The sequence below is a fragment of the Cyrtonyx montezumae genome, unplaced genomic scaffold (assembly GCF_038088225.1).
Source record: "Cyrtonyx montezumae isolate F1298 unplaced genomic scaffold, pur_monq_1.0 scaffold_17, whole genome shotgun sequence".
NCBI classification, from domain to species: domain Eukaryota; kingdom Metazoa; phylum Chordata; class Aves; order Galliformes; family Odontophoridae; genus Cyrtonyx; species Cyrtonyx montezumae.
The window spans coordinates 19,000,221-19,026,073 of NW_027071903.1; the positions used below are offsets into that span (position 1 = coordinate 19,000,221).

Here is a 25,853-nt window from a genome sequence, read left to right on the forward strand (position 1 = left end):
ACACAGATGTTAGGGTAGAAGGAGACTAGGAGATGCCAACCACAAAACTAAGCAGAATTGAATCAGATAAGAAAGCAAATCAAAAATCAAGGTAACTGTATTTGATGCAGCCTATTAATAGTACCTACTTAAGTCCTGGTGCCTAATAGGACACCACATTACCCTATGACAAATTCATTCACCCATGTTCATCCCCTTAGTGATTCATTGTACATTCTGTGATGATAGTTACTCAGTTTTTAGATCTTGAGTTTACACATCTATGACAAACCTCACTATATCAGCATGCAATTTGAAAAAGTACTTCAAGTAACCAATGACCAGTTTTATTCATGTGAGACTTCAATCTATGCACTGTAATAACACCTCGGTTTACTGCCCTGTGCTCTCAAATTTCAACAGTATACTCTGCAAACGTATCACAAAAAGCAGAGGAACCTAGCATTGACCTACAGCAATAACTGTTACATAGTAGAGTTGTCTGCTGTTACCATCTAAACACTCTAGTGTGTAATTAAAGACAACTGAGCAATATTCAGGGAAGCCAGACAGCTTAAAGGATCATAAGAATCAAAGAAGACACATTAAACCTGCATTATGATTTTATATTACTTGCTATTTACTCACAAATAAAGGTCTGGCAGATGAAAAGCCTCGTTGTAGGAACTGAGTTATCTCCACCTATTAAAAACTAGAAGGAAACCTTCCCTAATGAGGAACACCAGGGCTTCCTCATCAGAAAGCTCATTTTACTTTCTGTTAGGTTAATGTAGCTGTGATTAGAAGACAGTCACTAACTGAGATATACCACATCTGATATGTGATTAAACAGTGCTGAATAGTTCATAGGTTCATTAGGTTGGAAAGGACCTTCAAGATCATCTAGTCCAACATCCTCCTATCACTATCCCTACCCAACTACTAAATCAAATCCCTTAGCACCTCATCTAAACGCTTCTTGAACAGCGCTAGGGATGGTGCCTCACCCACCTCCCTAGGCAGGCCATCCCAGTGCCTGACCACTCTTCCAGAGAAAAAATGTTTCCTCAGGTCTCATCTAAATCTCCCCCAGCACAACTTGTGGCCATTCCCTCTCGTCCTGTCATTATTTATCAGGGAAAAGAGGCCCACCCCCTCCTCACCACAACCCCCCTTCAGGAAGTGGGAGAGTGCAATAAGGTCTCCTCTGAGCCTCCTCTTCTCCAGACTAAACAATCCCAGCTCCCTCAGCCGCTCCTCATAAGACTTGTGCTCCAGACCCCTCCCCAGTGTTGTTGCCCTTCTCTGAACACGCTCCAGGGCCTCAATGTCCTTCTTGTAGTGAGGGGCCCAAAACTGAACACAGTACTCGAGGTGCGGCCGTACCAGAGCTGAGTACAGGGGGATGCTCACCTCCCTGCTCCTGCTGGCTGCACTATTTCTAATACAGGCCAGGATGCTGTTGGCCTTCTTGGCCACCTGGGCACACTGCCGGCTCATGTTGAGCCGAGCATCAACCAACACCCCCAGGTCCTTTTCCTCTCTACATTCTTCAAGCCATTCTGCCCCAAGCCTATAGCATTGCATGGGGTTATTGTGGCCAAAGTGCAGGACCCGGCACTTGGCCTTATTGAACCTCATCCCATTGAGCTCAGCCCAGCTGTTCAGCCTATCCAGATCCCTCTGAAGGGCCTCCCTACCCTCAGGCAGTTTGACACATTCTCCCAGCTTGCTGCAAACTTGCTGAGGGTACACTCAATTCCCTCGTCTAGGTCATCAATAAAGATATTAAACAAGATGGGCCCCAATACTGACCCTTGGGGGACACCACTCGTTACAGGACGCCAGCTGGACTTAACTCCATTAACCACTACCCTCTGGGCACGGCCCTCCAGCCAGTTCTCCACCCAGAGAAGAGTGAACCTGTCCACACCACGGGCTGCCAGTTTCCTCAGGAGAATACTGTGGGAGACTGTGTCGAAGGCCTTGCTGAAGTCCAGGTAGACTACATCAACAGCCTCTCCCTCATCTACCTGTCTGGTCACCCAGTCATAGAAGGAGATGAGGTTGGACAAGCACGACCTGCCTCTGGTGAACCCGTGCTGGCTGGGTCTGATCCCTTGGTTGCCATGCACGTGCTGTGTGATCTCCCTCAAGATCATCTGCTCCATAACTTTCCCTGATACCAAGGTCAGGCTGACAGGCCTGTAGTTCCCCGGGTCTTCCTTACGGCCTTTCTTGTAGATGGGAGTCACATTGGCAAGCCTCCAATCTTGTGGGACCTCTCCAGATAACCAGGAATGCTGATAGATGGCAGAAAGTGGCTTGGCAATCACCTCTGCTAGCTCCCTCAGCACCCTTGGGTGGATCCCATCTGGTCCCATGGACTTGTGGCAGTTCAGATGGAGGAGTAGATCTCTGACCGTCTCTGCTTGGATCACAGGGGGTGCATTATGCATTATTTATGTTACTATAAACATGATGCAAGATTTTGTTCATTACCTTTAATTCTTCCAGTGACATAGAGAAAGCCATCCTTGTCTAGTTTTCCTAAATCTCCAGAATGCAGCCACCCATCCTCATCAAAGGCTTCTTTTGTTTTGTCTTCCATGTTCAAATAACCCATGAAAACAGTCCTTCCCCAGAAACAGATTTCTCCATTGCCTTCTGTATCTTCATTCACTAATTTCACTCTGCAGCCAGGTACTGGTTTACCACAGCTATTGGGGAAGAGCAGGAAAACACACAAGGAGCACAGAAATACCTGATATTGTAGGATATCTACAATACCAACTCCCTGAAGCTACCAAAATGTAAGCAATAGGTAAGTAACACCCTGCTATAACTGTTGGAAAGGAATGAAATAATAACTTAGTGGGGCTAACACAACAGAATTTCTGGCACTTTTCAACTGTGCATCTTGCTCATGCTTCTTGCTTTTTTCCCCCTCTGTATCTTTGAGGTTTCGTTTTGAAAGTTATCCTACCATAGGCCAGAGCTAAGCCACACATCCCATTTAGTAACTGTATTCTGCAGAAAATGCTTTCGTTGCTCTTAACTTGGCATGCTATGGAGGCAATGTGTTCAGTTTCTGACCTCAAAGTGATGTTTGCTGTACTTGGTAATACACTTCTCACAGATACAATGAAATATAATAAAAGTAAAGTTACCTGTGCTGCCTGTAGTTATACGGCCCCGAGAGGCAGTGTGGGCCTGTGGTCTCACTCATGCCATAGGCTTCATACAGGGTGATGTTCAGACCCAAGAAAAAATACAGTGTTTCTGTATTGAGAGGAGCAGCACCACAAAAGTGCTTCTGACAACTCGAAAAACCCAGCGCGTTGCGTATTTTTGCAAGCACCAAGTAATCTGCTAACCTTGTCCAAAATTGCTTCAAGTCACTGCTGAGTAGAAAACAAGAAACAGAAGAGACAGTAAGTGAAATGAAGTGTTATGCTTAACAAGACAAAATCAAATGCAGGGCATTTTTAGATATGTATTTGCCATTTGTTTTTAGATATTGACAGAACTGACATCAGTAGTAACAGGTAACTTACTGCTTCTTTCTCTGTTTATTCAGTGTCTTTCACTGCAAGCCAACTCCAACTCTTACGGTGCCTGAATACTGTTAATTCAGAAAGCATCTACAAAACTGTATTGCATAAGATAAAGCTTTTGTAATCCTGATCCTTTATCAGTTAAATTAATCTGAGAACCAATACCAGTAAAATCTGGAATTGGCAAAATGCTTCCAGGAAGTTGAAAGGTCAGACAGCAAACTGCCATCGGTGCACCGTGGATTTGGGAACCTCATGTTCTGTAAGACATTCCATACTTCACCGTGTCCCATTTCAAGAACTTTGGAACAGGAAAGAATTGTGAATTCAGTTAATTTATGAACATACACAACATTCAGCATCTGCACTCTTATGGAGAAAAACACCTGTCTTATTCAGAATAATGTATTTAGAGCTCAGAGAATTCTGAGGTTTGAGATAGTTGGTGAGTTTCTGTCTGCAATAAGTGCTACTGCTCCTAAGATGCATACTTGAAATTGTCATGAGGCAGTTTATAACTGGGTTGCCCCCCAAATTAAGATCTTCCTTCTCACACAGTTTGCCCAAATTGCCCTTTCCTTAAACCAGTAACCTAGCAGGCACCTCTCCCAGCTGAAAACCAAGCAGTTCAACTCCCAGAAGGCAGAAAGTTAGGGCAAGGTGGTATGGCAATACATTCTCAGGGAAGATGGAGGTTGGTTTTACAATGAGCCTCCTGTAATTGGTAACTACGCCTTCCCTCTTGTACTGTATTTGTTCTGTTGCTAAGTCAAATTTAACTTATTTGCATTTAGAGAGTATCATTGGTGCTAGAGAGCTTATTACATGCAGACAGCTGCTTTCAGGATGCTGGAGACCTCTCTCATGATAACACATACCTGCTTGAGCAGTTCAGGTTTCTCTCTAAGCTCACTGACATAGCCCATGACAGCATTTTTTTCTTCACAAATCCTGACTGAGCAGAAGCATCCTTTAATTTCTCCATGATTTTCTCCCATACTCTGGGAACTCCCATGTGAGATGTCGGCTGCACTTCTTTTAGCGTGTTGATCAAACTACCCTGTTAAAGTCATTAAATCATATCAGAACACTGCAGAAGGTCCATGTCCCTGAAGAAGTTTGGTGATACAGTCCATATTCTGCTTCCATTTCCCCCCAGAAATTGCTTATGTTTTTTCTGCATTAGAGGCACATTTGTCTGCCTTAAATAGAAGCTTATTGATCTAGACTATAAATGTTTCACACACATTAAGAATAGTGTGAGCATAAATCATTAAGTTAGCTGTTTAATCAGGGAAAATACCAGAACTGACTTCTTCTCAAGCTCTATTGTAATAATTACGAGTTTTATGTGTGGACAGGCAAGGGACCAGTTCCAGGCACATTCCTAACTGCAGAAAGACATTCACTTTCTATGCAATTTCACCACAGAAGTAAAGGGAGTTTAGAGCACTGGATCATGAGTCTAATGGATTTTATTTTTCTGTAATTCCTAAAATACCAGACTCTAGGTCTTCATCTTCTGTGCCTCTTCTAAGATCACATTTCCTCCTTCATATGTTTTCCAAGATCGAAAAGTTCAAGCTTAATCATGTGCAAGGCAAGGCAGATACCTTCAGAGCATCTGGCTCAGCAAAGTAGACTTGCTCTCCCCACTTGATTCCAGTCCACAGGTCATATATTTGTGCAGCTATGTGGCTGAGTGGAAGATAACTGACTATTGACTCCTGTTGGACCTCTGCAGGCTGCATATCTCCTGCTCTGCTGCAATGTGCTGATGTCCAAGTTATCTATTTAAATGAAAAAAAAAAAAAACCCAAACACTTATTTTTCTTTTAACACAAACTAAAGATCTTCATGATATGCTAAATACAGCTATGAAGAATCTGGTTACAGAAATTCTTGAAGACATTGTCATCTTTTACAGCACGCCAGGTTATTCCTCTGGTGACACTCAGTCAAAACCAAGATCATCTCATCTAGTTGCATCAAAGGTTTGCAGATACCACAAGTAAATGTGGTCTTTCTGCTGCTTGACTGGCTTACAAACACTACCAACTCCCTACACCCCAGCACCACACTTAGGAAGGCAGCCATGGACAAGGAGAAATCTGCCCCTTCTTTTGCACTCTTCCTCCTGTGCATACTTCCTATCACACTGGCACTTTTCACTAGTGTATGTCTAAATGTCTACCTGAAAAATAACAATACGTACTCAGTGATAAGTAACTGCAATAAGCTAATTGCCTTGTGCTTATCCTAACATGGCTAAGCACAAACAAGGATGATAGCCGCATCCTGCTCCTCCAGAAGATTCGCTGCAGTGGTTCACAGAGGGCTTCCCCCATACATATGTCCCCCACAGGCAGAACTGCACGTGTGAATAATGCTGAGATTTCCTGCTTGACTTCTTAGTGAAACTGTAATGGTGTTTCCCTCTTATCTTCCCAATTCTTCCTCATTTATCTAAGAAGATGCAGTTGAAGGATGCTATATATACCTACATTTGTTATCAGAATGTAGTGCATTCTGACTCACACTTATGTGATGATGTGAGAAAAAGAACATATGTTCACAGCAGAAAGAAGGAAACAGCTTTCTTAGAGGAGTCTAATTAATCTAAACTAGATAGGTCAGGATGCACAAAGGAAATTATTTCGATTTGGCAGGGAAAAAATACAAATAGGCCACTCCAAACATAGGTGTCAGCCCTGGTCAAACTGTTATCAGACTTAAACACAGTAGGCAGAGTGGGATGTCCTTGAAACGTGCTTGTACGGATTGCTCATCCTCTTTATCCTCCAAAGCCTTGCAGCATGCAGGCATGCTTGCAGCAGATCTGTGTGGGTGCCCGTGACCGACTCAGCACTGGTTTTTACAGATGGACGGTGGCACACTTCTTTTGACTAAAGAAGGCAGCAGCAGTTACAGGCAAGGCATGTTTTCCACTGTTGGTCAACATAAAAATAGCCTGTTTGTGATCATCAGCCAGGAATAGTTTGGCAGCTAACATGGAAATGACACCAGACTCTTTTGAGACAGAAGAGCATAGAATTTGCAAGGCCAGGTCGGTCTTTTTGTCTATCAAGTCCACTATGTTCTCCTTCGAGATGTTTCTGTGCCAATTACATACATATGAGCGAATTGCTTGCTACCTGTAATAGCTTCTGCATTCTTTTAAGAAGTAACAGTGAGTAACAAAACGTATTCATAATAAACTACACTCAAACTTGTGAAGTGCTACTTAAGAGTTTCATTCTTCACCCTGCTTATACATTATCAAAACCAGCGGACTCCATTTTCAATGTTGCTTTGTAATACTCTATCCATGTTACAAAACTAGAGCCTTGAAAGTCTGCTGGTATGTAGCAGTCTTTTCAAAACACAAGAGTACATATCCTCATACTTTGCTATTTTTTGTGCTCAAGGCAAAGTCTGTGGTACATACATTGTCATGACTCAACATGGCTCCTTTTGGCTTCCCAGTCGTTCCCGATGTGTAAATTAGTACACAGCACTGATTCGGCTTTTGGGAGTTAATAATGTCATCTAAAGTACCATCAGATATGTCATCTCCCAGCTTCAGAAACTCTTCCATCTAGAACATGTAGCAGAAAACAGTGGATATCATAAGACTCCTCACAAGTCAAAAAGACAAAGTTATCGCATCAGTCTAAAAAATGGCAGAAAAGTTCAGTGTCTTTTCTCTGAACACATTTCCAAGACAGGTTTCCCCAGAACTTGCCTGTGGAACTCAGAATATTGTAAAACTTCATGTGAAAGCTGCAAACAGACCATCTGAAAGTATGCTAATATGAGTCTTTTCAGCTTCTCCAAAAGAAATGGTATTACTGTTACTTATCCAAGATGCATTCTATGTAGAATCTCACACCTAGAATGATAATGACTTCTTTAAAGGAATCTGGGTCTATGTTTTTAGAAGTACACTTACCATGTTCCCCTTATCATTCCCTGTCCACTACATAAATACCCTAAGGGAAAGAATTAAAACTTCTGTGCAAAAGCAACACCTAGATGTATGAATGTTTGCCCAAGTTCCCTGCTGTTTAACAGCAAACAGAACATATGATGCTGATTACAGCTTCCACGCATGTTTTCTTCAATCTGAAATGATGGTGGACTTCTGTGCAGGACAAACTTGTCTGAGAAGCACAACGAGCTTTATCCTCTACATTTTATTGGTCATTCTCAGACACATCTACAGTGTGTGCTTAATATTCTGCTAGTTATACTGTTGTTCTCAATGCTAACTGAAAACTAGTGTATATTAAAAACCAAGAAAATCAGTAACGTGTCTGATTTCCCATTGATTCCCATTGAGATCAGGTGATTCAAACAGTGCTACAGAACTACATCATCCAAGAGCAAGACACAGCTCCCCCATTCTTCATGATTTCTTGCAAGTCGAATCTAGGATCACACAGTTGTACAGGGGGAGATGTGAAGGACAGCAGAGGTTAAAACCTCCACCCTCTACCTGAGGGGGAGTTCAATCTTTCCTTCAGACCTCTCTCTGCCTTGGCAGTGTGCTACTAGGGTTGCAATAACTTGCCTCTGTGGCACCTAGCTTTCCTCTTCTTGGGTAGCACTGCTGTCCTAGGATGCTGCTAAACACCAGTCCCAAGTTTTATACTTTCTTCCACCAAATGAGCCATTCTAGGAAGAGAGGAAGTACAAAGCACAGCTCCACAGCAAGTAAAGGACTCATCACACATTATCCCTTCCCACAGAATACAGCTCTATCTATTTACTTCACTTCTAGAAAGTTTGGTGTTGTCAAGGGTGTCATTGCTTCTATGTGACTTAACTGCTGCTCCTGTTTTCGTGACCTTACTGCTTACTCATACCAGAATGTGTTAATCACTGTATATCTGTTGCCTGGGTTTTGTTTATGGAACAGTACCTGCAACAGTGAGTGTTCCTGTTCCGGTGTATGGGAGGTACAAACAGCCACAAACATTACTGTTTGCCTTCTGGAAACACATGCTAATAAGAGAACCAGATCTCTGTCCTTACTTCAGCAATTGATCATTACATCTCAGCTGTCAAGTGGCAGTCCTTTCATCATATGCCGTGTGGTTTAGGTACCTTACATCAAAGATAATAAACAATCATTTCTGCCTTTAGAGATTTGATCACCAATCTTTCCTTTGCACTATGGCAGCTGTCAGACTTCCTCACAACTACCCCTCTCTGTTGAGAAAATACGTCTAATACCTGAAGCAGGATGGTTTCAAGTGTACCTTCCAGTAACAGAATAAACCACGTGTTAATTCTCTCTTCCAGAAATCTCAAGCATTTAGGTTTCAGCATTTTTCCAAAATGATCTGCTAGCTCTTACTCCTTTTATTATGAAATACAAGCAGCAATATCTTCTTGTGCTCCAATTTGTTTTTGTACTAAATGTAAAAATACTCTGTATCAATACATACAGCATTGTAGCACTGTGTAATATAAACAGCATGCTATGGGTAAAATAACAGAAGTACTCTGATGCTGTTAACTCTTCATTAAGACATCTTTCAAACCAGATTCTGATAACCTCCAGTGCACTTTAAAAGGGGATTTTTGTATCGTTATATAACTCCTTTCAATTACATTTTTAAAATATACTGAAAAATACTTTTATTAAAAAAAGTCCTGTTTAGCTTAAATATCTACTACTCAATTTTCTGACCCTGAATTTATCCCTTTCACTACTTTTTTTTGCCACATGATCTGAAGATTCTGCATATGCTGAGAAAATGTGCTTTTCTTTACGTAGTCTGTAGTTCATTCTCTTCACGTGTTGCCTGACCCCAGAAGTATTTGGTGTAAATGAGATATAAACATTATCTGTAAAAGTATAGGCATTTTCATGTTCTCGGATCCAGTGCAAATATCCACAATTCAAATCTCACTAGAGCTGGTGGACAACTTATTTTCAGATGGTTAAGAGCTCATGTTCACACCTGAGAAGCTTATAGATGTTCTGTTAATCAAAACTGAATAACAAACAACAATAAACAAACCAATACTGAGACAAAAGACAGCTAAGCAAGGTAGCTCTCACTCTAAATGTCAAGCACCAAACATCAAGTTACATGTAAACTACACAGAATACACTCAGAAAGCTCTGAATACATTTGCTGGAAGACAGCAAAGCATTCTGAAAGGCAGACATTCCACAGATGAAAGATAGTAGAAACTCATCAACTGATTAATACCTTAATAACATTAACTGTTCTAATGTTCACATACCGTATACAGATTTGGATGTCTCTCCAAAATCGAGTCCCTGTACAGCACCACAGCTTTCAAATGTGGCAAACAATTCCATATCTATTAGATTTAGAAAAACAATTATTATAATTTGTTATTTATATCTTGTGCTTTTCCCCACTGAAGTACTGCCAAAATAATAATTGGGTTGACAGTCAGAAGAAACCTCTGCTTCCCTCCTGTGCCAGGTATTTTCCCCTCATTCATAACCAACTGTCTCATTTAAAAAAGATGGTAAGATCCTAGAGCAGACCATGTAAGACTGTTTTCAGCCAGAAAATTTAACTATTAATTACACCAAAAATAGCTCTTCAGCATGCTCTCTTACTGCATCACAAGTACAAGTAAAGGCATGGGCAAGGTCAAGCTGAATTGACCTGCTTTGGTTACCCGCAGCAGACACCAGACTTCTGAACTTCCTCTGACATTAAAGGTTCCACGACACAGGTAGCAAATATGGTATTTGGGAACAATATAGCATCAAGAAGGGCAGAAAATAGGGCTTGTAGTAAGCTCTCAGCCACCTCATACCTGCAGTATCTTGTCCAATTGCTTCCGATTTTCCACAACCATGATGTTGGTTTTGCTGTCATAAGCAATGTAGTGGCAGGCCTCTGGAGAATTGGTTGTATATATTCCTGTGACGATTCCTCTGGATCCAACATTGGTATATATATATGAATGCATATATTGAAACATTTATATTTATATGCATACATGCATAGATGTATTTAATATGCAGAAAGCAAATAATAAGATATCAGATGAAAGCTGAAAAGAGTATGAAGATCTGAAAGTACACATCATCACAACTGTCATGCTTGTTTCAAGTTTTCAGGTATACATGAACAGTATATGCAAAGTAAATCCCTGAACTCAGGCAGTGCTGTAGGCTTGGATTCAGTATTTTTGTCTGGTTAAGGCTACAGTGGAGTTAGCTCAGAAACTGGTTAAAAAACACCTGTCCTCTTTGTGTTCAAGCTGCATGTAATTCAGTTCGAATTTCACAGGCACAGGAACAAACTGAGAGTTAAAATTTAAATTGTATTAATATGTATCTATCAGGACAGAAGGAATCAAGCTAGTGAGTATTTCACCTGTCAGTCTGTTCACTTGAAGATACCTTGCAATATTTGTATCATAGACCAATATCACAAGGTGGTGAGTCTTATCTGATTCCCACATTCTAGTGATGGAAGACTCTGCAACTGTCACAGGTTTCATTCAGTGTCTAGAACAGTCCAGATAACACTGAGAGCTACAAGACATCAGTATGTTCCTGAACATGCTCATCAGCTGCAGCACAACTTCCAGGATGCGGTACCAAGTTCTGATTTCCCATATTTCTAAACCTAGCAAAACAGGAACTTTGACATTTCTACACAAAAAGCAAAGTAAATAACCCTACCCAGCAAACACAGCTCCAACAGCTGAGATGAACCACTCTGGAGAATTAAATCCGAGGATTGCTACGCTGTGGAATCGTTCAAGACCAAGCTTAAAGGTAATAAGCATAAGTTATACAATATAGGCACGTTGGAGATAAATATATAGCACAAAAAAATGAGAACACATACAAATGATAGAAAGTTGTATTATTCCAGTGTTGATAAGACACATCCACCCCCAGCTTTATACCAATGTCCATGGCAAAACTGGAACCTGTCAGTAGTTAATATTACCTAAACTTTCCACTGCCCCTTCTGCCTGCTAAAGTTCTGCTGCTGGGACAGGCCAGAGAAACAGACCTTTTTTAAATGTGGATAGAAGCATCATGAGAGCTAGCCTTAGCCTCTGCTCAGAGCTGTTTTGAATTGGTCTTTATCTTGACAAATTCATAGTGTTTCTTTCACCTATATTTCTCTTAACCTTACAGCCCTATGCTGAGCATTGTACCTACACCTGAGTGAAACAGTGGCTCTTTACCTGCAATGGCAGTAGTGTTATTACCTCTTAGACCAAAACCATTTGTATCTTTATTATTTCAATAAAGAATGTCTGTCAATCTTCAGTTAATAGAGGGCAAAAAAAAGAAAGAAAAAAAAGAAAAAAGATAAAAGCAACCTCTGAAATTTGTTTTTTAAGGAGACAGCAAGGAAAGGGAATTGGTTTTGCTTTCTGTACTGACCTTCAGGAAACTCTTGGCTGCTTTCCTGGAAAGGCAATAATATTCTGAAAAGGTTATCTTCTCCCACTTCCCGTTCTTTCTGCTGGCCAAAGCATTAAGAGATCCATATTTTTCGAGGCTCTCCTTGAACATCTGATGAACTGTTATGGGAGTCTGCGGACATGAGTTATCTATTCTCAGTCTGACTCTGCCATCAGCAAAGGAAGTCCACAAGGTCTCTGGAAAGGAAAGCATAGTGAGGGTACATTACTGAAAAGTACTGTGGTGACAGTGGGTCACCCCCACTGCTGCAGACTTTTACAAGCATGGCATGCCGGCTCTTGTTCATCGCTGGTGAAAATGAACAGCTAATGGTAGTGACTGTGCTGAAAAAGAGTGCTTTGTAGCTGAGAATTTGCTCCCACAAATAGTGTTATTGTGTTCCTTGTTTCTGTCATAGTTCCCACAGAAATAAATAGGAAAAGTCACTTTTGGAGCAACCTATGTATAGATCTTCACCTCCACTTCCCCGTCTTGCCCTTTCCTGTTTATTCTCCTGCTCATCTCCCTCATGCTATCTTCCCAACCATTCACTCTTTTTCAATCCTTCTGCTTCCTTGATGGGACAGGGCACAAGCAGGAACACCACCTAGTGCCACTTGGTTTTCACAGTGGTGACACGGACTGTAGCAGTCCCTGGCATTCACAACTAATGACTGACTCAAAGATCTTGGCTTGCAACTTTGCTGTTGCAAACCCACCAGGAAGCACACTTAATACAAATACACTTCTAAGAGAATTTAGGGGCTAATAAACTGGCAGAATTCAGGTGAATCCTTATAAGGAAGACAAAAAAAAACAATCACAAAGCCCAGGTCTCAGCTTCAGTTGGCATGGAATCATTTTCTTTAGAGTGTCTGGTACAATCTATGTTTTGGTTCTAGGAGAAAAATGCTGATAACACAATGCTTGATAGCTGCTGCTAAGCAGTGTTGCACAGAGCCAAGGCCATCCGCTGGGAAGGGAGCTGTAAGGAGACAGAATTAGAACAGCAGCCTTAAATTGGCCAAAGGGATGTTCTGTACCATAAGACTTCATCTGGAAGGAGTTCTGAATGGGGTAGAGGTTCATCTCATTTTCTTCCACTACTTGGGGGCTAGCTGGGCTAGCTAGTTGGGGGGTGCTGAGCAACTGCTTGTGCACCAAGCACAATGATGTTATATACACCATATGTGTTATATATATTGTGTATATATATATTATATACATCCATCATATTTGGATCCACTTTAGGATACACCTGCAGCCTCCCTCAAGTCAGGCTTAATAATCTGCACAGATAATAAGAGGCATATTAAGCTCACAAATACTCACTTAGAAAACTTCCCTTTGCAGCAAAAAGTCTCGTAACTTGACCACAGAAAATTAGATTCTTAGTCAACTGAACAAAGTACAACTACCAAAGAGGAAAATACCACAGCCAGCCTAGTTTGCTGCCAGCATTCTGTGAAACTACTCCAAAGATGTCACTGCCTTCCTGCTATACCCCAGCATGTGCACAGCATTTTGAAAAAACAGTTTATTTACCTTTCTATTCCCTTCCCAGACAAGGGGATACAAGCTCTGGTGCAGAAAGTGAATGGAGCTATCAAAGCTGTGATGTGTATCAATGTGGATTACTGTTTCTGACTCATACTATGTTGCATTCAAGCTCCTGACACACAGCCTTGTGTTTGCTCTCTTTGTCAGGACGGTCAAGAAATTAATAGTGAGCAATAAACTCAAATCTTAAAGCTTAATCTCCATTTGCCTTCATTTTCTTGTGTACAAATTGCATATAATGATTTTAAAACACAGGTGTGGTGTCTTACCCAGTATTGTCAAGTGTATTGATGTCAGTGCCTAAAAGGCACTATAAATCCAGGAATTTCAGAAAACTACTAGCAATAGAAGATGCTATGTAATGGACATAGAGACTTCTTCACTGTATATATGGCAAAGGAATACACACTTTTACACTCATTCAGATCTGTACTCGCATGAATTTGTGGGTTAAACTTAAATCTAAAGGTAGTTAAATAGTTTAAAGAAAAAGTCGAGGTAAAAAGCAAAAAAAAAAAAATCTTACAAATTCTCTCCCACAGAATTTGTATGAACAGCAGAAAATGAACAACATGCTCTGTTGTCAGTATGCAACAGGACATTAAGCGGAGCACTCAGTCCTTTCAGAAAGAGCCTGGGAAGGAATGCCTGGCTAAATACTGAATGAACTGATTATATGCTTTGGGAAAAGCAAAATAGGTGTCCTGCCACACTAGCAGCTGAAAGCTAAACTGCAGTGTCTAAGCTGGAAATGAACTTACCACCCGAAACCTGAGGAAATCAGAATAAGGATCTTTTAAATAAAGTATGAGCACGGATACATTATACACCTGTAGATTTAGAGAACACAAGGGAAAAAAAAATAAGCACACCTGATGCAAGCAATAAAAGAGGGCAATTTGTTCCTTACCTATTTCTTTGAGTAACTCCTTCTACCTGCACTACCCCTTTGTACTCTCAAATGATTCTTTGTTCACAAATAATGTGAACTTGGCTCACGTGCTTCTCAATAACTCCCTTAGAGATGGCAAGGAAACAATTGTTCCTAAAAAATCTGCTTCATTAGATAAAATAAAAAAACACACATTTTACTGAAGTACTCAATTTTGAATCCCTGAGCCCCTTCTCAGACATATATTCTGACTTTTGAGTGGTCCTGTGTGGAGCCAGGATCAGTGATACTTAAAGGTCCCTTCCAATTCAGGATATTCCATGATTCTATGTCCCATCCACTCCTGTCCCTGCTGCATGACCTCAGCTCAAATTGATATGCCATCTGTGAAGCAGAAACTAAAACAGTGATCTAACTTCTGCTTGAAACTCATCCAGTTTTAACTCACAGAACATTATTTTGATTACATGCCACTTCCTGCAAAACACCACTCTGCTCTAATGACTAGTGAAGGTATGCAGCTCTCTGCTGGAGGCATTTTTTTAATAGACACTCATCATTGCAGATTCCACAGCTGTGATGCCATCACATTCTGCTGACAATACAAACACGTCATTCCTTCTCTTACCTTTCTTGGTTGTTTTTTTTATGGTTTTTTTTCTCTCTTTCAACATGTCTTCGGCCCTGAAAGCTAAACTTCCTTTCAGTGAAAACTGGAGATGAGTGTTTACACACAGGCTGGAGTCAGAAAACTTGGCATCTGCCCCAAACTTCTCTTGTGCCATTGAACAGATTAAGATTAAGAGGTACAGAACTTTGTATGAGTCAGAATACATACATAGTGATTTAAAAAAATTTTTTTTTCAAAACAAACCAATATCTTTCCCTGCTGCCTGCACTACCTACAGTTAAGGGCAGGAGAATTGAATTCTGCTGTATTATTTTTCCATGATAAACCTGTAGTTTTAAGCTCTCTAAAATTAAAAACAAAAACAATAAAATAACTGAACTATTTTTAAATAACCAGAATGCCTCAAATTGATGTTCTAGTTCACAGATGTTTTTGCCTTTTCCAGTGTATGAAAAGGGAATATTTTTCAATCACAATAAAATATATTGCACTGCAGATGTAGTAAACTGCTACCACAGTGGATCAGAGATATAAAATATCCTTCAAAAAATGCTTCTACAAACTGACATGGAGGGAGTGGTGCAACAGAACAAACAACTGTGGGTGAGTTGCATAACCTGCATATAAAATAAGCTTCATAACAACAGTAATGCTCTTAAAACTGATTGCGATGCACCAAAATGGAGGCATGTGGAGAGTGCAATCAGGAGGAAGTATCACTACAGAAACATTGCCCAGGTATGAAAAGATAGAAAGTCCAAAATCAGTTGAAGTTGAAACTGGTGAGGGATGAGAAAAAGGCTTCAACATGCACATCAGAAACCAAAGGAAGACCTGATGGTATAACGAGCAACTTACTGATACAGGACTCAGAAAGGGCTGATGTACTCAGTGCCTTCTTTGCCTTCATCTTTAATGACAAGACCTCCTAAGTTTCTATGACTAGCGCCAGGTGAGAAGTTCTACCTACAACAGCAGAGGAAGATCAAAGTAGGAACCTCTTATGCAAACTGTACATGTACAAAAATGTCCATGGGCCCAGATGGGTTTCTTCACAGAGATCAGGTCCTGTGTCACCCCAAGGTATTCTCCATCATCTCTGAAAAAACATGGCAATTTGGTTGAGATTCCTCATGACAGAAAAAAGGCAGATGTCACGTTCATCTGCAAAAACTGAAAGAATATTCAAGAAACTACAGGGCAATATGACTCACCTGAGAGAAAACTATAGAACAAACTCTCCTAGAAATCATTGTGGGGCATAAAATGGTGACTGAGACCAACTAGAATGGATTTACCAAGGCCAATGTGAGTCTGTTCAACACTGACTTCCACAGTGGCTGAGTAGATGGGAGGAAGAGAGAAGTGGCATGTCATTTACTTAAACAAGGTCTTTAACCAGGCTTCGCACAGCAGTCAGACTTGGCGGCTTTGGACGAGATGGAGTATCAGGTGAATGAAGAACTGGCAAGATGATTAGCCTCAGAGAACAGTGGTCAACGTTTCCAAGTCCAGCCAGCAGTCAATTATAAGTGACATTCTTCAGAGGTTAGTCCTAGAAACAATATTGTTTTAATGACTGCACTGCTGTCTCGGACAATGGAATGCGTCCTCACAAGCTTCAAAAATGACATCAAATATGGAGAATTGGTCAGTGTGCCAAAGGGTGAGGCTGCCTTTCCGATGGACTCAAGCAAACCGGAGCAATGGGCTGATGAAAGCCTCAAAGCTCAACAGTGATAAATGGTAAGTCAGCACACAGGATAAAAGCTGGCTGGCTCAGCAGAAAAATCCCTGCGGTTACTGGTGGCAATCAAGCTGTACTTGAGTCAGTATTATACTCTTGAAAGGCTAATTCCTGGGCTGCATTAGCAAGAATACAGCCAGCAGATCAAAGGAAGTGATTATGTCCCCCTACTCAGCACTCATGAGGCAACACCTGGAGCAGCATACAGCTTTGGAAGTCCCAGTGTAAGAGATCCTAACAAAGTGACAGTAGCCCAGAGCAAGGGACTCTGAGGTGTTAGAGTGCTTGAGTATGAGATGTAAGAGAAGCCTCTGAAGAAGATGGGTGAATCTAACACGCATGGCAGGGCAGGGTTGTTATAGAAATGACATTCCTCTCAGAGGCACACAGCAGGACAAGAGACAGCAGACACTAGCTGCAATGAAGAAAATTCTTGCTGGATGAAGCAATTTAATTTCACGATAGAGAAACAGGGAGTGAGAGTCTTAGTCTTTAGACATTTTCAAAACTCAGCTGAACAAGACCATGAACCTACTTTTGAATAGAAAGCTACACTAGCTTCTCTCCACACGTCTTTTCCAATAAATTATTCAGCAATTTCATCAGTATATAACCAGTACACATGAGCTCTCATCTAATATTACACTGATTTAAGGCCAATATAATGCTTGTGGCCCAGACTGACACTATTCTGGATTCATATTCACATTATCAGGAAGACCAAAACATGGCCCGGGTCCATAGGAATGAGCTTCTATAACCTGGTGGAAAAGAATGGGAGAAAAAAATTCCAAAACAACCTGAGCTCTTCATTAGACAAATTTACATCTGAAATTGGAGAACATAAAATGAGACAGCTCACGACTAGAAAGCACTGTAATCTCCTTTCTGTTTACGTACACAGCAGGCCCACTTACAGCACAGGCACTGCTACAGACATCACATTTTTGTGTAGTAGTGCAGTGCTTCCAAGTAGAACACTGCTCCTCATTTAAATGGATAGCAGGTAGTGCCACAGATTCTCAAAGTCAAATAAAAGACAAAGACTAACTTCAATTGTAAGCTTCTGATGCATCAACTTAGAAATGTATCTAAGCTCAAATAAAGGAACTGCTTAATTAAAATGAATAGAGAGTGTCATGTGATCAGAAGAAAATTATGATGGAATAGCTGGAATGGCTTCTACCCTTAGCTGTTCACCTCTCCTACACATTCCTTCTTGAGCACTGTGGTTTACAGACCAGCGTACTACTGTAAACTCCAGCCAATAGTAACCTCTGGGAGTCAAGTGGGGTAGGGAACTGGTGGCAGTAACCATCGTCCCAGATAAATGCTATTAGAAAAATAGGTCAGAATCTTCGCAAGCACACAAATAAGTACTCTGCAGAATTACAGCCTCAGTAATAATCTACACATTCAATGTGTCAAATAACTCAACAAAACACTCAGAAACATCTGAAAACATAAGGTAGTTGTCACCTTTACCCATCAAAATTTCTTCCCTGCTTATTGAAAAACAAAAATGCAAATAGCTATTAGTTCAATTGTTAAAAAGAACAAAAACAACAAAAAACCCAAACATCTCAACCAAAATAACATTAAAAAATGCAACAAAAGAAAATGATTGTGAACCAAAGAATTATATTTTTAAAGACTATACACACACATATACAAGTGCATCTTAATACACATGTAAATCTGCATATGACCTGCCACATAGGTAGATTTCTTCAGGATCCAGTTGCAGTCACTATTCCACTTGTCCCATGCTACAAATACAGCAAATTGTACAACAAATTCAGACAGCAGTAGCAGGCTCACCAAGGCAACAGGGAGCTCCTTTGGGGTTGCAAACTTTCAAAGAAGAAGGCTATGTTCTGCATCTAAACTTCCCTTAAGCCACACAGAAGCAGAGCTCTTTTTATTTAAAACCACTCTTGGTTTAAAATTACAGCAGTATGCATATGCTACAATGCAGTGCAGAACTGATCAAAGGACAGATATTTGTTTAGAGCCTCCAGTTATAAACTCTATGCCAAATCCTTGATAGCTAGCAGCTGGTAAGCAGGCAGTCATACCAAAGTTAAGACTACAATGGGTGTGACTTTGATGGAGATCAGGCTACTTTCTATTTTTGTCTAATAACAATCACAAATACAGACAAAAAACTTTAAGAAGTTACTGAATTCATCCAAGTTTACAGAAAGCTCCTGTCACTTTTTCACCTGAGTTTATTCTCTGGCTGCATCTCCTTATCCCAGACCTGAAAAACTGTCAGTCTGTTTGCTAGCAGAGATATGTAGATGACAACTAAAATTTCAAAAAGGAATTCAATTTCCAAAGATCACCTTTCATATCTTACCCGTTTGCTCTTGGCCTTCATCTTGGGTCCCTTCAAAATGTGCCAACAAATCTCTGCAGGCAGACTGTGCACCAGCAGGTCTTCTGGAAGGAGAGAGAACTGTTAAAAATGTAACTCCAGGAGTACTAATAGCATCCACTACAATCCACATAATACAAGGGGAAAAAAAAACCACAACAGGTAAATAGTAAGAAATACCAACAGGAAACATAATAAACAGCTCAAAGGAACAAAGAACATTTTGTTTCCCTTTTGCAAGCTCTACTACAATCAGGTTAGACAGGGAAATGCCTTCAGTCAGTAAGGATGATGTCTGTATTTCACTGAGAGGACGCTAGGTGCCATACCATGGAACACAGGATGAGAACACCAAATGTGACTCTCACAGGGCCACCAACTGTGTAAGTATAAAGAATGGATGATCAATCCCAACCTTGACCACACTATCAGTATATTAATATCACATTTCCTATCAATTTTCACTGTTGGTATCTGTGAAGATATGAGGTTAGGGTTTGGTGGACTTCCCTCGTTTTGTTTTTAAGGCCAGGGATTTAGTTCATAACAATAATAAAATATTTCTCAAAAACTGCATCAAAGCAACTGATTTTCATTATCACACGGATGAAGTTCACATTTCCTGGTTTAAATTTAAATAAATAAAATTGTAAATAGATAATATAACAAAGTTTATAATGTAACATACAGCAAAGTATATAAGGAAAAAAAATCTAAATAATAAATTATCACCTAAAAGTGAATAACTGCATAAAGTAATGTACTACAGAATATTCAAAATCAGAATGCTACTGATGAATAATCTGATGCATTAAAATAATATGTCAGTGAAATGCACAAGTTTCATGACATCTATATTTAATAGTTAATAGCCATAGCTGATACCAGTTGTCTGAAGACATGGAAATAAAACTTCTTCCTTCAGTGACAGGCTGCAGCCTGCAGACTTTTTGATTTAACTGACTTCATTTAATAGAACAACGGGTGGGAACCAAAAGCCTTCAGGGGCTGAGCACGAGTTTGGATTGTCATTTCCTCTCTTAGTACAATGGAAGAGATGGAAGAGTCCTTAGAGAAGCACAAGTTCTTACTCTCTGTAATGTAGTAAGTTAAAGCAGGAAAAGAAAATCCAACCAATGTCCTTCCCAGCTGTCAAATGAAGCAACAAGCAACTTCTAAAGTAGTTTTTAAACACAGCAGAGTCAAACAGCAAGCAGTGGGACCAAACGCTGTCACACATTATTTTGTATCTTGCATTAACAACTCCATTTTAAAGAATACATGTATGTGGGACAATCCAAGGGTTTGTTACTATTTGTTATTCACAACGAAACAGTATTTTAAGAAAGCCTTATCCAAGCCAGGCTCCTACAGAAGAACACAGCTATTTTTGCAGTTCCTCAGCCATCAGAAGTGACAGTCAGTGCTTGGTTCTACCCCTGCAGCAGATTCCTGTCTCAGAGCAGAGGGACAGGTTGCAGAAGCAGCTGATGGAAAAAAGGCGTTGTCACTAAGCTTGCATGTGAGGACGTTTCCCCTCTTGTTAATGGCATAATGGGGCAAAACATGAAAGAGCTTGTCCAATAAACAGAGAATTGCACTCTGAAAATAGTTGCTGGCTGGGTGGAGGCAGGTGTTGATGAGAAACAGAGTACTTTAAATATAGAGGAGGATTAGACTGTATTTGAAAAGGTAAATCTGTTTGATGTGTGGGAGAATGGTGACTTAACGAAGTGTACTGCACAGAGCAACAGGCCAGGAAGGTGTATTTGAGAATAAAAATAATTAAAAGCATTTAAAACCATTTAAAAGTATGTCTGTCAACTTGAAACACTTAACAGTCCTCAAAAATTATCCCATTCTAAAGAAAAATTACATTTCATGAGTAGAAATCTAATGAAATCTTCACTGTTTTTTTAATACTAAGGCTTTTTATCTGTACTTATTTAGTAAAATAAGATGAATGAAGTCTCAGTTAAAAGATAACTGAAGGTTATTTTGGCCTAGAATGGCAAAAAAGCATGCAGAAGAAAACGGATACGACTAGTAGCTTAACAGAATAGCCTCTTGTGAGGCTAATCAGAACTTTAAATAATCGTAATTAACTGTTTATCCCAGAGGAAAGTCCCTTTAGTTTGTTTCATTCCCATCCAGACAAGGTCTAAGATACCGGTTCAGTTGATACTGTGCTCCCTAAACATTGACAGTGTAATGTGAAAGTAACAGCCAGCAAGTTTGAACTTCTGGACTCCCTCTGGTAGTGTATTAACATGCAAATGTCATCTAAGGAGCTCTAGACATCAAACATCTTCAGAAGAATTTAAGTTCATAATATTGTGTGTAAAGCAGTTCTTACCTGCCTTGGTCAACCAAGCAGTCCACCTGAGAGATTTTTTTTGCTCTCAAAGTGCACAAAATGTTCCACCAACAACTTATTGTGCATATACAGAACCATCATTCCAGAGTGAAAGAATATAAGTGCCACTTGATATTTTAGCTTTCTTTATGGTGCTAAACTACTTTAAAAATTAAGTAAAGGCTCCATGAAGATTATGTTCTGTGGAATTGTTGGAGTAAAACTGAAACGATGCTTTGGGACTGCTTGAATCGAGAGCTTGCTAAGCATACTGCTGCAAGGAGAAAACGTGCTGCACAACTGTTTGGTGCTAACAGTATTTCCTGACACAATATGGGATTTAATTTGGAGGTACCATTCTAACAAAGAAGCTCCCATCTGAGGCCTCAAGTCAGTACTTTTGTTGCCTTAATCTTTCCCAAGTAAAAATTAATCTTAGTTGAAACATACAAATGAGGCTGAATTGGAAAACATGCACTTTTTGCCACTGTCAGTGAGAATTTATTCCCTCTCCAGCATTTGTTACCTGATTTCCAGGACAACCTATCCGTATGCAATCTACCAGCTTGTGCCTATACCAGAACTGTTTCTGGCAGTGTGTTTTGCATCACCACCGTTTGCTTATACCAAAGCACTTTCTACTGGGCATCAGGCATTTTTATCAGTTCACTGGGCCATTTTATTTCAAGATGAAACCATTCACTAAACACCCAACAATTCTCTGCACAGCAAAATAGCAGGGGGTCATATTACTTATGGGTTCCTCTGAAAACCTGAATGATACTGGCACTTTGCCCAGAAACTCTGTCCACTAAACATCACCCAGATCCCACTTAGGAGTAATCCTTTCCCCATTTCTCATACGTACTGCAAGTGCTGAATCCAATATATTAAAACAGAACTCTGCGGACAGGATGTAGGAGACATCTGTCAGAGATCAAGACAAAGATGGTGAAATCACTTTGATATAAATCAACACTACACAGTGCCAGAGCTTTGACAGCTCATCAGAGAAACAGAAATCTGTAAGCAACACAAAGAGCTAAGCAGGAAATTCTATATCCCCGGCCTGAGATGCTATGAATTATTACACAGCATTTAAAAAATATTTCATTGTGTTCTACTGCATAAGGAAAAGAAAGAAGGTAATGGTCCATAGCATTAGTTCTTTAGGTCCTAACTTTGTATTACACGTGAAATTCTTCCTATATTAAGCAGCAAAGAGGACCTTGTGGTCCTTTACAGGGGCATCACTGTCTGTTATAACTGGTTTTATTTACCAACTAATCCTCTTCTTTTAATTAGGGCAATATTATAATACTTCCCCTATTGTTCTATTTAAAATTTCCTTCTGTCCTTAAAGATCTGGTTAGATTTGTGTTCTAATTAGTTTCAATGTCCTTATGAGACTTAAGAAGGGGGCCACAAATCAGCGTAGATACACACCTACTCTTGCAAAAACATTCAACTGTCTTGACAATCAGTCCTCTTCTCAGATGGCACCACATAACTGTCTCTCAAGTTATTAATATAGCTTCTTTTCACACAAAGTTATATTTAAAAGCAATGAAGTTTAATAACGAACAAAGCACTCAAGAAAAAGATAACAGCTGAGAGCCGTTTTGCTGTATGCCACAGTTGGCACACACCTGCTACTAAGGAGTATTTTTACTTGACAAAAAAAACAAAACAAAACCCAACAACTTGTATATTTTGGTCATTTGTTTTACAGACAGCTGAGAACTATGTGGGTGAATGGGAAGAAATGAATAACATGCCAGCCTCTGCTCTCTTCTACCCTGTCTGGGAAAACCCACACTTGAAACTAAAATCTTCCAGTAGCTGCCTCTGTGTGGCTATCAGAAGGGATTACAGCAGTTAGGTCATATCGAACTCATTACCTCCTCTCTTCCTCCTTTTTGTGGTCACACTGCATTTCAGCCTTACAAAAGCTCTTTCTAACTCTGCTCATCTTGCTAGAATCTTATATTCTCTGTCTGGTTCTCCTCCCCTAAAATCCTGCTTCTAGCATGAAGAAAGAAACTTCACCCAACTTTAAACCACATCAGGTGGACAACGCTACCGTGCAAATAATAAATATGCACTGACTTCTTCAAGAAAAAATATATGTAAGGAATTTGAATGCATGAAAAGCAGCCTGAGTTGTAGCCTCTGATTTTCTTTCCTTAGAATTTCAGGAACAAACCATACACCACGCATATTTTTTATTGAATTTAAAGAAGTGACATTAACATGCAAGCTCTTAACTAAATGAAGGTGAAATTAGATTTAACAACCAAGCGTGCACCTGATATGTTTGTGGGAATTGATAATCAGTACCTAACAATACTGACAAAATAAGCAGAAGTTAAAACATTTCCTGTACCATTTGCTCTTCTATACTTAAAATAGGTATTTTCAATCAAAAACTCTACTGCCACAGGCAAAAAGAAGAGAGTAGATGAGATGGTTACCTTTCATGTAAGAAAGTACTTTCAACTCCTCTAGAACTAAGCTCCCCACACTCTGATCTAAGAGATGGGTCATCTGTTTAAGTTCTGCTGCCTTTGATGGGAAGATATTCAACAACAGAGGCAAAGTATCACCTAACATTTACCCCTTCCATTCTTGCAAGGAAGAACACTTAGATTCACAGCTGCAACAAGGATGTTTTTTCAGTCAATTCAGAGCACACAATGTGAATGGCAGTACATGCAGAGCAGATACTACTGAAGTTCTCATTTTCAACACTGCTCTACCTGTTGGAGACCCAAGGGATGGCTGAGTGGGATGGCTGAGCAGCATGGCTGTTCTTTTCTTGGCTATGAGAACTTGGCTATTTTCTGTTATTTGAGAAGGCCTTTAATCTCACATTAATAATTTACTATTCTAGTAGCTTACCAGTATTTTCAGCTAGTATTCCTTGTTTTGGCTGAGCTGTGAGCAGCTGAGCCACAGGGGTTGCATACAGTTTTTGTAAGAACTGTATATATATATTGTATATATACAATATATATATATTGTTGTGTATATATATACACAAACTTCTGCTGAGCCTACTTCCAGGCCTAAGGGCTTCTGTGCTAGAAAATGAATACTACACAATTAGATATTTGCAAATAGGATACAAGCAACATAGTTCATACTGAATTAAGTTGTTAGGAACTAATGACAAATTAGGAGTCAGCATAGAAGAAAACTGTTTAGAATTTTCATTACTATTTCATCTCATTCTAGCCTCAAAGGGTACTTCTAATTTGGCATTAGCTTCAGTCCCCATGAGGCAGATACAGTTCTCATGGATCCACCGGGTAGTAAAAGACAAAGCAAAGTTCCGAAAAATCTAAAAATCAGTTTGTTAACATATATAATTAAGCTACTTTACCCATTTTCATCTTGTGGATCTTTCTGAAGAGTCTCTCCACTGTTAGGCATGTTGACACACCCTCAAGGCTGGTCACAAATATGCTGAAGAACTGTGCGGGTCGGGCATAAATACGCCACTTGGACAACAGAAGAAACCAATAGTAACTGGTTATTTGTTGGAAAAAACAACACGTAATACAAGAGGAGGAGACTACAGCCACAAAAGCTGTTTCTTTCTGATTTTAACATGCTTGAAATGTCGCAGTGCTGTGAGCCGCTTACTGTTAAACTTTCCTTTTAACCCAGTTCTCTTTAATTATCCATGAGAAGAATTTTAATGAGTCTACAATGCTTTAAAATGCAAATCATTTCTTCTGACAAGATTTTTAACAAATTAGTTCACATAAGTTGAAGCAATTCTTATTTTTGTTACCATGATCTCCAGAAAAAAACATTCAACAAAGTTGTCTTCTTGAGGAAAACACAGATTAATTACATTAGGAAATGCCCTGAAGTAGGTTATAGCTATGAAACCCAGTACAGCAACAGCCAAGCACCTCCTCCAGCATTACAACTACTAACACTTCATTGCTTTCACCAAAGCAGACCTGTTGTATACTGTAGGTGTTTCTACATATAACTCCAGTTTCTTCACAGGATGTAGTAAGCCCAGTTTGGTTACTTCTCTGCCAGTTAATCAAACAGACCCAGGGAATAGCTCAACCCTTCCACTGGGAGCAGCTTCCCTGGGATGGCTTCTAAGCCCACTTTATTCCAGCATATCTTGCATCATGCTTAATTGTGTGCAAACACAATTTGATACTAAAGCGTGCAACATAATGTTTAACAGAAAACTCTCACAATTGTGTCAAACTAAGTTTGCTGCAGCTGTCAGCTACAAACAGCCCTGTCATTTTAACTGCAGAATCATGAATGTCGTGCTGCAAGAAAAAA

At 39.9% G+C, this 25,853-nt stretch overlaps 1 protein-coding gene across 5 annotated transcripts in view; it reads right to left on the reverse strand.

Annotated features, from left to right (window-relative positions):
• ACSBG1 (acyl-CoA synthetase bubblegum family member 1) overlaps window positions 1-25,049 on the reverse strand; it is a 99,413-nt gene extending 74,364 nt beyond the window's left edge. For 3 of the 5 annotated variants that reach the window (XR_010622019.1, XM_065733535.1, XM_065733538.1), the window contains exons 1-11: window positions 24,919-25,049; window positions 19,160-19,242; window positions 11,947-12,164; window positions 11,227-11,315; window positions 10,350-10,470; window positions 9,798-9,878; window positions 6,985-7,134; window positions 5,150-5,326; window positions 4,415-4,596; window positions 3,150-3,383; window positions 2,482-2,699 (exon numbers count right to left, since the gene is read on the reverse strand). Coding sequence is in view for 4 of the 5 variants with exons in the window: in XM_065733535.1 (XP_065589607.1) it covers window positions 2,482-2,699; window positions 3,150-3,383; window positions 4,415-4,596; window positions 5,150-5,326; window positions 6,985-7,134; window positions 9,798-9,878; window positions 10,350-10,470; window positions 11,227-11,315; window positions 11,947-12,164; window positions 19,160-19,242; window positions 24,919-24,968 (1,603 nt within the window). In the remaining variant the exon portion in view is untranslated. The remainder of the gene's footprint in view (window positions 1-2,481; window positions 2,700-3,149; window positions 3,384-4,414; window positions 4,597-5,149; window positions 5,327-6,984; window positions 7,135-9,797; window positions 9,879-10,349; window positions 10,471-11,226; window positions 11,316-11,946; window positions 12,165-19,159; window positions 19,243-24,918) is intronic. The other 2 variants (XM_065733536.1, XM_065733537.1) reach the window with 2 other exon arrangements.
• Between the last annotated feature and the right edge of the window lie 804 nt (window positions 25,050-25,853).